At 43.1% G+C, this 18262-nt stretch overlaps 1 protein-coding gene across 4 annotated transcripts in view; it reads left to right on the top strand.

The window, feature by feature from the left end:
- R3HDM2 (R3H domain containing 2) overlaps positions 1–18262 on the top strand; it is a 142150-nt gene that overhangs the window by 108684 nt on the left and 15204 nt on the right. For 3 of the 4 annotated variants that reach the window (XM_088465888.1, XM_088465886.1, XM_088465887.1), the window contains 5 exons: positions 1364–1456; positions 4857–5102; positions 6461–6587; positions 10301–10458; positions 12163–12317. In XM_088465888.1, the coding sequence (XP_088322014.1) occupies positions 1364–1456; positions 4857–5102; positions 6461–6587; positions 10301–10458; positions 12163–12317 (779 nt within the window). The remainder of the gene's footprint in view (positions 1–1363; positions 1457–4856; positions 5103–6460; positions 6588–10300; positions 10459–12162; positions 12318–18262) is intronic. The other variant, XM_088465890.1, reaches the window with a different exon arrangement.

Raw genomic sequence — 18262 nt, 5'->3', positions numbered from 1 at the left:
TTTGTTACCGCACGCCCACACTGGCAAGCAGCCGTCCGCAGCCCTTGACTAACAAAGCGCCGCTGTCGTCATTCGAATCTGGCGCCAGTCGCGATCCAATCGGAGCTTGCGGACCGGCGACCACTGCCGATTGTCTCTGGTTCGCGACTGGCGCCACATTAGAATGACGGCAGTGCTATGTATCTCAAAGGCTGCGGGTGGTTGCCTGCTGGTGCAGGCGGGCGGCTCCAAGTCCACACCTGCAACTGCCCGGGTCCCCCTCCGCAGCCTGTCCAGCCCTGTCTCTGATGTCTACTCGGCACCTCCTCTGGTTCTGCGCCCCTAGCGCCCACACTAATTGCGACCATGATTGGGGTCCCATCAGATGGAAACGAACATCTTTCTACTATTGTTAAGTATGCAGTATCTTATCAGAGGGTTATGGCATCTAAAATCTCTTTGTAAATATTCTACATTTTGAATGATTCACCTCTCATAAAATGTCATCTTTACATGATTGTTTCCATGTGTAACTCGAGAAAACTTAAAATTCTGTATTGCGTAAGAACTAAGGTGCAAAGTTTAATGCTGGGTACACATTATGCGATATGTCACTCAATCAACCAACAAACGACATATAGCATAGTGCGTGTGTACAGAAGATTTGTCTGTGAACTATTCATTTACAGACCTTTCTCATCGACCCTGCAGCACAGCCGTTGCCGGTATAGCTTGCAGATATATTAGTGCATCTGGTTGTGTGTGGGGGCGACCCACTGACCGCCCGTACACTTACTGCAGGGACCACCGACAGTGACATCTCAACTGGATGGAGAAATTTAAATGCCTGTCAAGTTGTAATGTCAGCCCACACATATTGAGCGGCAGATTGGTAGGTGTGTATTGTCTTACCAATTGGCTGCTCAGTCTGCGGATCCGTGTGCCGGCCGGGTGTGTACCCAGTCTAAGATCCAGGAAGCTGGAATGTAACAGTTTATATTGAAAGTGTAGAACATATATAGCACAAGATGTGGCTTCTACTCTCGTATTGCAAAAATATTTAATGTACCTATTTTCCTGGAATTAGGTTGTCTAATCTTATTGCTTAGCAGCTCTTGTGACTCATTTGCAGCCTGTTTCTGTTTGTGCTTCCAGAACTGGAGATTCAGACTAATTAAAACATGAGTTCTTTGCTGTGCCACATTATCCTGTCTCTGTAAATGTGTGACTTGATAAATATAACTGTGGAACTAACCATAATTTTTTTTGTTCTTTCTTTTTAACCCCTCTCCTACTATATCCAACCACTGTGTCCCCTCCCCCTCGCTACATCATCCTACCCTTTTTTGTCCTGTTCTCTGCATGCTGCTCTACTGGTGCCAAGACCCTCCAGCCCTCTCCACAACCGGTCCAGTACTCTGCCAGCTCCTGCCCCCAAGTCCTTCTGCCAGTTTCACCTCCCCAGCAGTACAATCTGGTATATTTACTAAACCGTTCCCTCCTCCTATTTTATTGAATCACTGCTTTTTTGAGGGGTTAGTAAACAGCTAGTGTGTCATTCAAAATAGGAAAATATTTATATGGGTATGGATGAATAAGAGCACTTGCTAAAAAATTCTTTGTTTGTCTTAACACTGTCATCATTTCACTGCTTGGATTCACTGTAACTGTTACGTAAAGCAAATGTTTAAAATTTGTTAAACTTCAATACATGATATTACAATGCAGAATTCTTAAGTGCATGGAAATCTTTATAGAAGAGAGCTGTGATTTGGGGATAAAAATGAAAGTATTCAAGATCTTATTCATATCCGAGCCCACTGTTGTGGCCAGTGCTGTGTGTTATTTAGTAGAATAAGGAAATACATATACTGGTCTCTATTTGATCCCCACTCTCCCCATTACTGGTGGACGAATATTTTACCAATTTATTTAGTGACTTGCCAACCAGGTTAGCAGACATGGATATACAGTACAGAAAACACTGGTCAGGGAGTCCCACAGTTCGTACTTTATACCCCCCTGGCTTAACAATTAGTTCTCCAGATATAAACTAGAACACTTTGATTACAGCAAGCTAATAATGAGACTGCTATTTGCCAGTCTGGGGTCTGTGTACTAAGTTTTGGAGAGAGATAAAGTACCAACCAATCAGCTCCTAACTGTCACTTTACAGGCTGTGTTTGAAAAATGACAGGATCTGATTGGTTGGTACTTTATCTCCATCCACTCTCTCTCCAAGGCTTAGTACATAGACCCCCTCAGTCCGCATTCTTGATATGCTTGCACTACACAGTGTATGATACAACCATGCATTTTGTAATTGTACAGAACCCTCCTATCCTGCTCCCTTATTAGTGTGATTGTGTGTTTTCCTGTGCTCCTATCTGTTCTACTACACAGCTTTTGCTATGTGACATGAAACACACATGGCTGTCTTGCTGTAGTGAGTAATTTAAAAACAAAGTGCAAATGTGTAGTAACTTTTAACATCCGAGATCCAATGGGCTTCTTTGTCACCCTGCTGGGGTTGGATGTACAGATTTTCTGTGTGTGTAGTTCTGAACACAATAGTGTGTCACAAATTGTAATTGAAGACAGTTTGAAGTATTTTGTAATTCCATAATAATTGCATATGCCCACACAATTTTGGTGCATAATTTGGACCTATTTACCCATTAGCCCGCACTAACACAGAAGGCTTTTCGACCCTTGAAACAAAAGAATAGTTTGCCAAGATAATGCATTCCCCTTTCCTTGTGCAAAGGGCAAACACTTGTCCACGTTGCATCCAGTGGAAAGTACTGTACAACTCAATTTGCTGAAACACTGGTATCCTCTCTGGACCATGCAACAACCACAGACACTGACAAATCAGATATGAGAAAAGTCAAGTACCTTACTAGTTTTTATGAGTTTACATTAATATCCACTAGACGCACTCCGCCGTCAGTAGAGATAAATGTATACAATAATAATTTTTATGAGGTAAATCGCTTTAGCCACTGCAACAGTTAGGTATATTTCACATACTAGACTGGGGAATTACTTGGTTGCTATGGGTTACTAGACTTTAGTACTCAGTAAATAAGCCTAATTAATGGTTTCTTTAGTGTATTGCTGGCCATACACTGTGCAATGCACCGTGTAGTGTGACTGCCGATCTGTCAGCAGACGGATCGTGCTGTCACTGCCGGCAATCCGCACGATATGCCGGCTCCCCCCTCCACTATTTGAATGGGATCGTACATCGCATCCCAGGTCAGATGGTTTTGCAGGAAGACCTGGGGATGCGATGTTTGACCCCGCGGGAGTGCGCAGCACGATATCATACCATACACTGCACGATATAGCGCCTATATTGTGCCGATCCGTCGGATCGGCACGTATATCATGCCGCGTATGGCCACCTTAAGGCTATTACTCTGTGTGTTTAGCAACATTAAGGCATTCTTGTTTAGTTTGTGATTTTACAGACCAGGGAGAAGGTGTCTGTGTGCTCTCTGGGCCTGATTCAGAGCCGGATGCTCTGACCAGAGCGCTCGCTCTGAATCAGGGCCCTCCTACCTAAACTTCTAGCGGCCTCTTGGACGCTCGCATAGCTGTGGGTTACCACCCACAGCTTATGCGAGCGTCCATGATGATGGTCGCGATGACCCTGCGGTAGGGTCTCGGTGACCGCAAGCCCTGGAGTGATTTTGGCTCTATCAGAGCCAAAATCACTCCCACTGACATCACTAGTGATGTCATTGGAGCCGGACCCAGACGGTAGGCGTTCCCATGGGAACGCCTCCGTCTGTCATCCACGCCCCCGGCACGCCCACCAAAGGGGGGTATGCTGTCAATCAACATCGACAGCACGCCCCCTTTGGTGCGAGACCTGGAGCGATGGCTTCCCCGGGTCTCGCGCATGCGCACGACGGAGCTCCCTCCGTCGTGCGCATGCGCACTAGGGCACCATCGACCCGCTTGCGAGCACTCAGCGCTCGCGAGCGGGTCTGAATCAGGCCCTCTGTTCAGTTGTCTTTGCTGCTATGTCCAAATATTTTCTTCCTTAGTGCATTTAAAAAAAAAAAAAAAAAAAAAGTTCTAAGTGAGGAAAATCTACTTATTTAAATACCTATGATATCCAAAAAATAGATATAGATAAAGTCATATAGACATAGCTTACAAGTGAGCTAACAAAAATCTATTACTAAACCTTGTATATGTGATATTTTGTTCTCTTACTACTCTAAAGGGGCCAATACATCTTGCCGCTATCTTGGCAATTCCCCGTTCTGGTGGAGTAGGGGAATGGAGAATATTCAACGTGTTAAAATTTTCAGCTAGTCAGGGATTTTCTACATTTTACATTTCCCCGATTATCAATGGTAGCCAATTCATGGATTGTCAGAGCGGGGAATCGGGGCCTTAGATCTGTATTGCTCCTTAAGTTTCTGTAGAGCATCTGATATATTTATTACATTGCTGGGCATTTATCATCCTGTTCTTGCTTGTTTGTTTTGTAAGCATTCAGCAGGTCACTGGCTTTTCTATTCACGTTGCTGTATGAATAATACATAATAGCTCTCTTTACCAAGAAATCCGCATATTGCAGCCAGTAATACTGTTCTTTGTGCAGCATGAAATCTGTATTGCACAATTAGAAAGTTCTATACCAGACCACACCACCACCATTTTATGTAGTCTGAGTGGGGTTATAGGTAAGTGTGTGTGTGTGTGTGTGTGTGTGTGTGTGTGTGTGTGTGTGTGTGTGTGTGTGTGTGTGTGTGTGTGTGTGTGTGTGTATTATAATTTAATTTCTAGATCTATAGATTTTGACTCTGCTTTATGATGCAATCACAATCTAAAATCTCATTTATGTTTCCTTATAGCAGTCTGATGACTTGAACAGTCACTTCGGGCAGATGACCCTTAGTCGACAGGGCTCATCTGAGGCCCCGGATCCTTCCACTGCCATCTATCAGTCGCCCCTTATTTCCCAGCATCCCCAGCAGGCAGGCTTCATCATGACATCTGGGGGACAAGCCATTCCCACAACTGGCTACCCTTCCTCAGGGCACCCTTCCCCCACTCAGCAGGTCATCACACCGCAGGGATTCATGCAGACTCCACAGCAAGTATGTATTAATGACACTAGCAAGACCTTTAGTAGATAGTAGGAATTAGATACAAAACATTCATTTGATAATTCCTTTTAGACTTGCATAAAGATATTAAAAGTATTTTATGAGCTGTTACAAGTAATACACTGTGTTCTTTTCATCATACAAAAAAGTTGACGATAAATGTCCTACTTCTTATTGTGCTATGTTCTATGTAGAGTCTGACCTCTACAGGCAAACATGGGAACTGCTTCTGAATTTCTGCTCTGGACTAGTTGTGTAAATTATTATTATTATTATTATTATTATTATTATTATCATCATTTATTTATATGGCGCCACAAGTGTTCCGCAGCACCTTACAAAGTGCATAAACAAATAAGTAACCAGTGACTTACAATACAAAGCAGGAGATGGACATGTATAATAAACATTACTATATTAGCGACCGTTACGCCCACATAAGCAGCCGAGTGTTAGTTGCCCTAGCGGGGAGTAAGAGATAAATTAAATTACAGTAGGGAGAAGCACAATAGGGTAGAGTGAATGCATCTTTTATTATGTTAGTGCTCCATATTTATACCGTACCGATATCATCCTTATTTATTGGAAAGCAGTTTAGTATTTATAGGCATAATATCCAATGTGAGCATAGAACAAAACTGACGACATAGTGGATGAGTGGCACTATTAAGAGCGGAGCATACAATAGAATTAGAACATTACAACATTTTAAGGTACTGCTGTGGAGCTTGGGTAGCAGGATAGGGAGAGGCCATTGTATTTAATTTCTGTTTAACCAGCTTACTATGGAAAGCTTATGTTACAATTTAGACAGATGTCTGTATGAATTAACAAAACTGTAACAATGACACTGATTCCTAGATCATATTTAGGCTGCGGTCTCGTAAATATTGGTTCAGATAACGAACTACAGTATCTCCATCCACTTTGTAGGGCTGATGGGTACACTTTAATGGTAAGAGAATTTGACACAGCAGCCTCAAAGATTTGAGTGAGGTGAAAAATGTATTTGCCATTCCAAATGTTTATCAAAGAATCACTAATTATATATGTTTCTAATTTACAGTATTGTTGTAGTTCACATTATAGAATTTATATTGCATCAATGTTTTCTACAATATAGAAATACATTTGAAATAATCAATGTTTTTTTTCAAGATAATTTATAGGCAAGTATTTTTTTATATTTTATGTCAATAAAAAATATATAATCCTTTGGACATTCAGTATTGTCTAATCTTTTTGTTTTGTTGCTTTTTTCTATGCAGTTACATAAGTTATAAAGAAAAAAAATGGATGGCATAAACGTTTTTGTATTCAGAAAATATTTTACATTTTTCTTTCTCCAGATTCAGGTTTCGTATTACCCCACGGGGCAGTACCCAAGCTCCAGCCAGCAATACCGACCTCTCACGCACCCAGCGGCCTACAATTCGCAGCGCAATCAACAGGTCACCCAGCCGCCTCAGCAACCTGGTAAGATACTCTGTGCATCTTTTCTGAATACATTAGTGTGTGTTCTTTCCCACTGAGTAATAATACAGCTTTTAACCCTGCATCAGGCGCACCTCCGGGATTCCCAGGTTCGGGCTCAGTGCGCCTGTTATAAAATCGTTATTAGCACCTAATTAACTCAATTCTAACGTTCTTAAAGTGATCAGTGACCTTCATTAGGATGTACAAAGAGAGAATGTATGGAAATCTGATTCACAAAACCACATTTATTAACTTTAAAGCAAGTAAAACAAAAAATACTAATTTTAAGAGTCGCAGTATGCCTAAGAGGCCACCCTGGGCAAACCTACATATTTCCGCAAAATACCCACAACCTTTGTAATTTTCATTCATAAAATGAGCAAAATACACGAAATTGTGAGAAAATAAAAAGAAATACGTACCTTCAATAGTCGGACAAGTTCGGGCACAATGAGCCTGAGAGGCCAGGAAGGTCACTACTGCACTCCACACAGGTGGCGGGAAAACTGACTGGGGGGGTTTCAAACAGCACCTAGAGATAGGAAGGTACTAGGAGGGGCAGGCGCCACAGCTTTGTGGCGCCTGTCCTGCCCACTGCGCCTGACGCAGTGTTAAGAGAGAAAAAAAGTCACATTCATAAACTGGAGGGATGTTGGACCAATGTGGGCTTCTGGCTATTTTCTATCACTGCACCATCGGTCAGATGCAGTCATTCCAGACCACATATACCGGGGAATGGCAAGGCAAGTGACTCCTCTATCCTGGGAACAGTAGATGGGGAAATGCAATTTTAAGTTGCCCAGTGGGCTGTCATGAATGGATGCCTTATGAGTGGCCTGGGGGGTTGACTGTCACTCATGTCTGGGGGTGTGGCCACTGAACTGGCAAAATCCATGGTGCAGTTTGATGTTTGTCCCCTGATATTATGCAAAGGGAACCGTCCTCCTACCTCTCTTGCTGAAAACTTCAACAATTGACCCCATGTATCAGTGTGAACTCTCTGGAATGTCCCTTGGTGACTGCTCTAGATGAATCCGTTTAAATGCAGTGCCTGGCAAAGTCTTGTAATGGTTTCCTTGGATAGGGAGGATTCTTGAGAACTCCTCTCCAGATATGTCTAGGAGAGGTCACAGTTCTGTGTTATCCCAGTCCTGGGTAGTTTCTGACTGAGTGCTACTCTCCTGAAGAAGGCGAGGTAGTGGAAGAGTCAGACTTTGGGGTTTCCTCATATGGTGAGGTCTCTCCTAGACAATTTGTGGTGGATGATTTAGCATAGCATGTAGTCATGGGACATGACTGAATTCTGTTTAAAAGGAAGAAAAGTCACTTGCATTTATCGCTGCCTTCAACTGGAAACCTTTCTCTGCAGCATGGACTAAACCTGAACAGAGGTTTCAGGTTACACGTGGATTATAGTCCCTTTACCTCTTACAAAACAGGAATTGGGTAAATTGCAAATTCCACCTAAAGGTGATGGTCCCTATAGTGCGACTGTCAAAGACCACAACTGTCACAGACTTGAGTACCACAGCTTTGGATGGTACTGATAAACATTTCAGACCATTCCTAAATCTATGTAGCGGCTGGTGCTTCTTTGAGATCAAATCTTGGATAAATGATAGCTAGAAGCGAAGTGGTTCATATAAGCAACTTCCCCATTTTATCTTGATCAGTTTGTAAAATGACAGATATAAAGTGGTGAAGTTGCCCAAAGCAACCAATCCGCTTCTGTCTGAGGTTTGATACATCTCCCCCTGGGACTTGTAGTTGACAGAGCTGCCATACAGATATGTGCCACACATGCTTGCCTGTTTCTGAAGGGCAGGAAAGGCGGGGATATAGCCTGTGGCTGGAGGTGGGGTACAAAGGGAGCAGGCCCTGTGCATGCTGGGAGCTTGAAAGCTGTAGCTGTTTGGTGCAATGGATTACCCCAACTACATACCCCCAAGGTAGATCCTGTGGACCCTATGGACCTCGAAGAAAGAGTTAACTGAGGTATGTTATACCATAACTCTTATTATATGATGGTGGTCAGCAGCAGGTCTGTGTACCTGATAATGATGGTCGCTGACACTAGTGATCTGCTTGTGATTGACTGTCTGCAAATGCACCACCAATAATGATTGGTGTTACTTCATTATACGTTTTGAGCGTGTTTAAGCAATTGTTTGAGTACACGAATTTGGGGTTTGTTTTTCCGTTACTAGAAGTTTTATTGGTGACTCATAGCAAATGGTAAGTGTGATGTCTGCCTGGCGTAAACAAAATTCTATTGCTACTTTTGCTGACTGGAACGCATCTTGAGCTTTGCATATAGGCATAAAACTACTGATTGTGTAATCCTTTTTTTTTTTATCTTTATTTAAACTAATTTATAACACTGCATCAACTTCCTTGTTTCTTGCTAACTCTAATTAGTTACATACCCAAACCTGCTTCTCCAGTTTGTATCTATTGCCCCTGGCCTACCTTACCATGCCTAATCTCCTCCTTAGTTCATTCATCAGCCCTGTCTCACTCACTGCTTACTTACACCCTGCTATATCTCACTCACTCTGTACACCACTCTTTTGCCCACAGTTTGTGGCCTCCTTCAGCCTGCCTAGCCCGCCTCTATCATTCTAGGCATTTTACGTTTGCATTTATTGTCTTACCCCACCTTTGCAGCCTCACTTTTTCTCTGTTCTTCACTACGCTCATAACTTTCTCCTTCATTGCCCTGTTTTTCCTTCGGCACCTAGTATACCCCTCTCAACTTGCCTCCACCGCCATACTTCCCTGCCTCATCATGTCCTTCTCTTCTTCCCTATCCCCTACCCCTGGTTGTCTTCGTTTGAGCCTCTGTCTTACTAGCCTCCCTATTTCTTTTTCCATGAGGATAGGGCTGTTCTCTGATTGAATCCATCTTGTCAACCTAAGGTGGTTTCTATGTTCCACTTAAATCAGGACATTGTGATTTGGGCATTAGGTTGAAATCAGTCTATGAAGGAAGAGGAATCTCCTCACTCATTGGATGCAGTCAGGGCATTTATAGAATTATGTCATATATAAAAGATGTTGGACTGCATCAGACAGTCACTAGGTAGATGGATTTAATCATTATATTAAGAAGCTTTTTCTATACAATGCAAATGCTTTTTTTAACCAGATGAATGAGCACCTAGTGTGCTTTATGGCACAGGTAGCTGAGAAGCTGTGTTTGGCACGGATATGGCCCTTGGTTCATACTTTCACAACTGTGAGCATATCCACCCAACAGCTGTGGGGATATCTCCATGGTCCTATGTCATCCAGTGAAAGAAAGCGAAAGCAGTGATTTTATACTTGAGGTAAATGCTTCTCTCTAAATCCATTAAGGTTCTTGAAATGCCCAACCATTTATGCTCTGATTCCTTGTTGGAGGTTTACCAAAATTAAAGGGTTTTTTTTTTTCCCCCCCCTCTATTGTATTTGTTTCTCTGGTTCGGTACTGTGGCGCTCTACAGGAAGGGGATATAGAAGATGGAGGGCATAAAACACACTGAATTTGCGTATGTACTAAATGAGGCTCTATACCCATAGTCCAGTGTCCTCCAATGGATTCAGAGAAAAGGATGTACCAGAAGTTTAACCATTGCATTTGTTACATGATGTTGTAAAATGAATAGTATTAAATCAATTCTAAAGTTACACTAATTGCAGTAATGTATAATTTCATTCTTGTAAATACACAGGTATGCAGCCCATTATTTCCAACCAGCCACCTGCTTATCAGGGTATGATGGGGGTCCAGCAGTCACAAAGCTCAGCAATCCTCAACAACCAGAGAGCCAGTGTTGGAAGTCAAATGCAGAGTATGATGGTGCAGTACACTCCACTCCCCTCATATCAAGTGAGTGTGATCATGTCATCCTGGTTTAACCACACAGTTTTCCATCCCTAGTGAGACCCCTCTAACCCTTACCACACAACAAACACAATTCACAAATACTGATAATCAGATATGTTAAAACACTTTGCTGTAATGGGCACCGATTTCCCTTCCGCAATTCTCATCTGTATCTATCCAAATAATATAGAAAGCGGAAGCCAGTAAGTGACGTGTAGGAGCCACTAAGGTGTTAGGAACTAGGGAATATGATGTTTTTTATCAATACAAATGCCTACAAGTTGTGGGCACCAAAAGTGATTATTTTTTTTTTTTTTGTTTAAGACACTTAGGATATCTGACTCATGAGATTTGCTTAGCTACTTAAATATGCTAGTAGCAGGTAAAATAATGTAGATTTGTTTTATATTGGCGCACATCCACTAGGCGATATTAATGAGCGATTGTACGATTAATTGTGCACTATAATGTCGGAAAAACCATAGATGCACGCTCCCACGGGTCGTTTCCGAGATCAGTCATCGCCCGAACATGCCGGTCAATCTGCAGATAACGACAGATTGGCCATGTTCGGGGATGAGGGAAGGTGCCTGCACTGAACGACTAATTGTTCAGTGTAGGCACTGCAGGGGTTGGGGAACGATTGTACGAGTACAATGTTGTAATCTCACTGTCTTTCCCTAGTTGCCTAGTGGATGTGCGGCTTTAACTAAAAATTTGATCTCTCAATCGGAAAAATTGGCTACATTTTATTAAATTAAATTGGCTACATTTTATTTGCTACATTTTATTAAATAAAGGATAATAATAATAATAATTAAGTCACTTAAGAAAAAACTGTAAGTCAATGAGATTCAGTCGTCTAAATCTCTTTAGATACATGACCCGCAGAGAACTGATTATTTCCTGACCAGAATTGCCTAAAATCACTTGGGAAATTGAGAAGGAGTGAACATGTCTTGTCCAGTCCAGTTCGTTTAAAATAATTGTTTACAAAACAAGCAAGGCTTTGACTCTAATCTTTCAAAATGAAGAACTAAAAACCACGCATGTAGCCTAGCTCTCATTGGAATACTCACAGCATGATGACCGCCTAAGACCAGCAGAATCATCTTTAGTTTGAATTCACTTTTATTGGGTGTTTTATTCATAAAGTGTCTTAATCAGGCTTGTTCTATGAATTACATTATTATTACAACTAGTGTCCATTGTACTTTTCCTTGTTACTGATCGGTAGACAACTCTTTCAGCAATTACTGCAAGCATACCTTCCTTCTTCTTTGTAGCACAGTATAGGGTAACAAGCCATTGTTATCAATGAAGGAGAAACTACAGCTCTCTAAAATAGGGATATTTCTTTCAACCCTAGATTAGTAAAAAAATTGTTGTGCAAAATGGCGTCCACTGGAAACGTATGCTCTCCTTAAAACTCAATTTGAACATAAGTACACATGATGCGTATTTTTGATTACTTACATGCAAGTTCTATTTAAAAATGCAATTAGCATCAGAAGTGTACAGGCCACTATCTAGAAAAAATAAATTTCTTATCTCATGAATACAAAGAAAATAAGATTAATGGTGCAGATGTATGTTTGTTTTGCTGTGTTTAATTGCCTCCAGTTTATTGATGAACCTCTGAAGATGTAATTGAGATTTCTGCTACATTTACTTTTGCCCAAGATGAACTTTGCCCATTTGACATAGGTTCCAGTGGGAAATGAATCACAAGGAGTTGTGCCACAGTCCTATCAGCAATCTGTACTGGTGCCCACTAACCAGTCAGTGCAGGGAACCATGCCAACTGGAGGGATGCCAGTCTACTACAGTGTTATACCACCAGCACAACAGAATGGCTCCAGGTATGCTGCTGTTCATTGATATACACTGGTACTAGAAAGTTTGTGAACCATGTACAATTATCTGAATCAATGTGACCTATGTGTGTTCAGATCATATAAAAATAAGGATAATCCAATATAGCAAATAAAGCACTCAAATATTCAGGTACTGATCAAAATAATCCAACATTCTGTTTCTTGATGAGACAATCTTCTGGTGATCTTTTGATATCTAAAAAAGGGGTTGGCCTGCATCCAAAGGAACGATTGTTCAGTTATGTTTAACCAAATTTACATTGCAGTCAGAAAATTTGTTTATTCCTCTTGCATCTGATCTGGGGGACACTGCGGTATTGACTGCGCGGCGCTCCTCCCTATCCCACCTTGGTGGGCTCTTCTGCAGAACGGAATGCTGAGGCACCATCTTCCATAGAGTGGCACAAGGCTGCAAGTATCAGCAGCCATCATGGGGACAATTTCTAAAGGTCTTGGCTCATTATAGCTCAATATTGCCTGCAGCTACATAGATTCTCTCTGCTTACTGGTTTATGTAGGAATTATAGACTGTACATAGTTAATTTGATAACCCTACCCGATGATTATAGGTAGATTCTGGTTACCAAGTTATAGTTTAGAGCAGTGGTCAGGGAACAGGGGTAAATTACCCCACATGGGGTAAAAATGAAGTTCCTGGGGGTAATGGACGGACAGCCGGGCATGCATATGAATCATTCTATAATATAGAATGATTCATATGCATGCCCGGCTGTGCCGCAGGGAGGCTCTAAGCCGGACACCCGCTGAGATGTTATTACCAGCGTGCGCCCAGCTCCTTCCCTGCAGCGCTGCGTTAGCCGGAGGCTGGAGTTCTCTTCCGAGGAGCAACCGGGCGGACAGGACGGCGGCGGATGCAGGAGTGGAGATTAAGGTAAGTTTTTTGGGGTTTTTTTTTGTACAAGCGGCACTACAGGGGCATTATATGGGGGCACTATTACAGGGACATTATATGGGGGCACTATTACAGGGACATTATATTGGGCACTACTACAGGGGCATTATATGGGGTCACTACTACAGGGGCATAACTAAGGGTGCACTACTACAGGGGCATTATATGGTGGCACTACTATATGATTTCCTTCCTTTCAAATCAAGGGGGTAACGTCTGCGTATCTAAATATGTTTTGGGGTAAAAGGTAAAAAAGTTCCCCTGACCCCTGGTTTAGAGTACTGTACTTTTATAGAATTCACACTTGTTAAAGCAGACCTTGCAGTGTTTCCAGAAATTCATTGACCATTTCCTGCACTATTCTTTCAGACATTTGGCAGCTACATTTTTGTTCTTTGCTATGTTTTTTTTTTACTGTTTCTTACTTAGATTTTAGTCTGGTCAGGATACATTTTTCTGTAATACAGGTTCTAAAGTATTACTATTCCTGTACAATTTACATTTAGGAAGGACTCTGACTTGCTTGCATGTTATTAACTTTGCCTAGTCCTCATAGAGATTAGCGGTTCAGTTCTACTCTGTTCTTTTTGCCAAAATTAGCACAAGTTTGGATTTATTTTATTGGCTATCCAAAATATGTGACACATGGATACCAATAAGATTCACTTTTCAGATCCGAACTTGACCGAGCCAAAACCGAACTGCTCATTTCTAATTCCTGTACTTTTCTTTGAGAGACTTAGGCAGGTACCTTCTTTTGTCTTTACTCTCTATACAGATTGCTATTCTCTCTTGGTCTGTCATTCTCATAACAACATGGCAGGAAAGGCAGAAAAAAGCTTCCAGAGCGAAGCAGGGTCCTTCTGCGTTATTTTATACATGTTCCAAATGTGGAGCAAAATTTTCAAAGGATCACACAGAGCCAGGGGCTCTTTGTGCAGTCTGTGACATGGAGCCCCTGGGCCAACTGTCAGGATGTAAACGGACGAGTCAGTGATCCCGCAATAGGCTGAGTCCACGGCTCAAGCCATTGCAGAACTCGCAAGGCGAGTAGATTGCCAATTGGAAGTGAGTGCCACCTCTTTCCTCTGTGCCCAGTCAGAACCTTCGCTTTCATCTGATTCTTCAGCTGAACCTTTATGGACCCGTGACATTGGAATGTGCATTTCCAAGGTCTCTGCATCTATGGATAGAATTAAGTATCCACCAGCTCTGCAACTACCAAGAAGCGGTTGTTGAAGCTCAGGCTGGTTTGACTGGCGATATAGGTTCCTCACAAGAGGAGGGTGAACTTGTGGACCCTGATTGGCAAGATGCATCTAACTGAGAAAAGGATGCACCTGCCAACATTGGTGTCCAGGAATTAATTTGTGCAATCCGCCAGAACCTAAATATTCAGGAAGCAGAAGTTTCTGATGCTAGCTCTTCTTTCTTTCTTCAAGCATAAAGCTGTGTACACACATATACAACCCTCGTCCCAATCATCTGATAACCGGTGATCGGGCCAATGATTGTATACAGTAGGTGTGTATGCACAACCTTTGTAGGAGCATTAGCTGATAAGTGGCTTATAATGCTCCTGCAATGGTTGGGATCTGGAGATCTCAACTTATGTGCTGTTTAATATTTCTTGGCTCGACCTCCCAATCCCATAGAAAATAAACTAAAATTAGATTCAGACGCTCAAATAATCAAATGCATCTTATAATGATGCAACAGTGATTTCAATTAATATAATAGATAATTAATTGCTGCTCCTACTGAGTACCTCTGGAGTACTCTAAATCCAATATATCTCTAAAATGTTTTTAAACAACAAAGAGCGCAATATATTCCAAAATGAATTTTAATTATATAAAAAAAGTGTTTCTTTTTCAGGGTCCACAGGATCTGCCTTGGGGATATGTAGTTGGAGTGATCCTTTGCACCAAACAGCTTACAGCTTTGAAGCTCCCAGCATGCACAGGTCCTCCTCCCTATATACCCCGCCCCCAGCCACAGGCATTCAGTTTTTTTGTTTGGTGCGCGTATCCAGACACACCGTTTTAACAGCGGGACTGCCTAGGCAGTCCCAGGCTTTTAGTTTTTTTGATTTACCCTTGTTTTTTGAACTTCTGAGCTTAGCAGTATTAGGCGGCGAATACGATACACTGCGACGACTCCTACCTCCACCGATGCCGAAACGCCAGTACCGCTATATGCCCTGGGGATCTCGGTGGGCCTCAGCGTGGCTCAGCTAGTGGCATCCCTGGGGTCCGGACTGCGATCGGATTCACGGAGATGGCAAGTAAGATGATTCCTCGTGTGGGGAATCATGCGCGAAGCAGTCCAGGCCTCCGGCGTAGGAGATGCATCGGAGGCAGCTGTGGGTGAAGGTCTCGTTTAACGTGTCCTCACTAAAGCGGCCGGGGCCATATCGTCTGTCGCCGGGGATGGATAGTAGACGCACTAGGGGCATCTACTACTGTGAGGCCAGCGTACCCGTGCCATCAAAATCGCAGCTTAGGGGAGGTAGGCACTCCCCCGGCCGCTCCTCCCCCAACCCAGACGCAGTTTGTTGTTACGGATTCCCGCGTCTGGTTTGCTACTTCTGACCACCTCGTGTGTGAGACGCTTACAGTCCACCTTGGGTGCGCTGCTGAAAGCTGTTGGTCTCAGAGGTTAGGTCTGTCTCCCTGTATACCTCTACCTTGGGTTAGGTATATAGAACTCTTGAGTCAACTGACCAGCCCCCTCAGGGGTATTGGTAGGCTATAGAGTCCATTTTCATTAGCATTTGATTATATTTATGCATTGTATGTGACGGTGATGCTAGCTGCTGTATTTATACTGCCTTTTTGTTTTCAAAACTGTCAGATATATCTGTCACTGTGTTTCTCCTCATCCCTTTGAAGCAGTGTGGGGTTTTTCATTTAAAGTCACATTGCATTTATACTGTATACCTTATACCTGTTACACATTGCTATGTCTAAAGGTAATGAAGAGAAGGCTGAGCGTCCTGTGCTGAAATCATGTAAATCTTGTTTTGCAGGCCGGTCTGAGCAGGATTTTGTACAGGATGGGTTGTGTAGTGTCTGTTGTAAACAACCACCTTTTCTATCTTGTACACCTGCACCAGCACAAGAACCACCCTGGGTGGCCTCTTGGTCTCAAGTTTTGTCGTATTTGGTGGACAGGGCTGCAGCATCGCGTGCTCCTGCCACGATATTGTGCTCCTGCCACGATATTGCCTCCTGCTATGGGGTACCCACAGCATTTGCATCTTTCTATATTTATGTCCCCCATGAATCCCTGTTGGTTTCATTCTTCTGCTCACTCTAGTCAGAGTATGCTGCCGTTTACAGCCCCTCAGCAGGTGGTGCAGGCGAATAGACCAGTGGCGGTAAAGCAGGGGCATAAGAGAGTTTCTCTTCAGACGTTGCCTCAGGATTCTGACTTGTCACACTCTCTTACTCGAGTTCGGGGTCTTACTCAATGGAAGAAAACCATCAATCCTCTGTGGATGTCCCCTCTCTGGTGAGAGCGGTTAGATCTGTCCTCAGTATAGAGGAAGAGGAGGTTCCGCCGAAATCTAAGACTCCGGTCTTTAGGCGTCAGATGGTGACTAAAGATTATTTTCCTCAGTCTGAACAACTGATGAATCTCTTGTCTGAAGCATGGTGTACTCCAAATAAGCATTTTCATGTTACAAGGAATTTAACCTCTCGATGCCATTTGCACTTGGTGAGTGTAACAAATGAGAAGTTTCTCCGTCGGTAGATGCTCGTGTAACTAGATTGATCAAGAGCTCTGCATTACCTATTCCTGCAGCATCCTCATTTAAAGAGGTTACAGATAAAAAACTTGGTAACTATTTACAATCAGTGTTTTCATTATCTGGAGCTATTACCAGATCAGCTATGGCTGTAGCCTGGGTAGCCAAAGCTATGGAAGAACGGACGAAGGCTCTGGAGGATAGCATGCCGAATGCTACCAGAGAATAGCTGTCTTATCTGAGGCAGATGCAAGAAGCAGCTATGTATATGTGCGAAGCGGTCTTTGATGCAGGTATCTTGGCTTCTAGGGTATCGGCAACTTCGGTTGCGGCTCGGAAAACACTTTGGCTAAAAACCTGGAAGGAGGATACAGGGTCCAAGAAGGCCCTGGAATCTTTCCCTTTTGTCGGGAAGGTACTGTTTGGATCAGAGCTGGCTGACAGTGTCTTCTCTGGCGACATCTAAATCTGTTGAGTTGCCGTCTACGACTACCCCTAAATATAGGCAGTCGTCAGCTCTGTCCTTTCGCCCACAGAGTAGGGCAAAGGGACAGTCTTCCTCTAGATGGGATAATTCCCACAGGAAACCGCAGACCAGGAAATAGTGGTCAACCAGATGTCCTGCTTCCAAGCCGGACAAAAAGCCCACTGCATTATGGGGCAGGCCACCCCATGGGGGGTCTCAGGTTTGGGAGGCCAACTTCTACAGGTTTCTCATGCCTGGCATCAGACGACTACGGATGCCTGGGTATGAGAAGTGGTCTCTCATGGTTACGCCATCACTTTCCTGAGGCATCCTCCTCAGAGGTTTGTTGGTACAACCCTTCCGGTAGACCCAGTCAGATCTTTGGCCTTCCAGAAGGCTATTGGGGCCCTCCTGAGGTTGGGAGTCATAAACCCCGTTCCTGTGACACAACAGGGAAAGGGTTATTATTCAAATTTAACCAAATGGGTCACATCGCACCCTATCCTGAATCTGAAGTCTCTCAACAGATTCATCCATGTGCCCAAATTCCCTATGGAAACCCTACTGTCAAATATGCTGGCAATGGAGCCTGAAGAGTTAATGGTCTCCCTGTACATACAGGATGCTTATCTGCATGTTCCTATTGCACAATCTCACCAAGGATTTCTGAGAATGGCGGTAGATCAGCAACATTACCAATTTCAGGCTCTACCCTTCGGGCTGGCCACAGCCCCTCGAGTATTTACCAAGATAATGGCAGTCATGACGGCTTATCTCAGACGATAAGGAGTCAGGAT

This window comes from Taudactylus pleione, unplaced genomic scaffold (assembly GCF_031769625.1).
Source record: "Taudactylus pleione unplaced genomic scaffold, aTauple2 ptg000065l, whole genome shotgun sequence".
Lineage (NCBI taxonomy): Eukaryota > Metazoa > Chordata > Amphibia > Anura > Myobatrachidae > Taudactylus > Taudactylus pleione.
The sequence above is the reverse complement of the archived record's forward strand: the minus strand, read 5'-3'. Positions and strand labels throughout refer to the sequence as shown.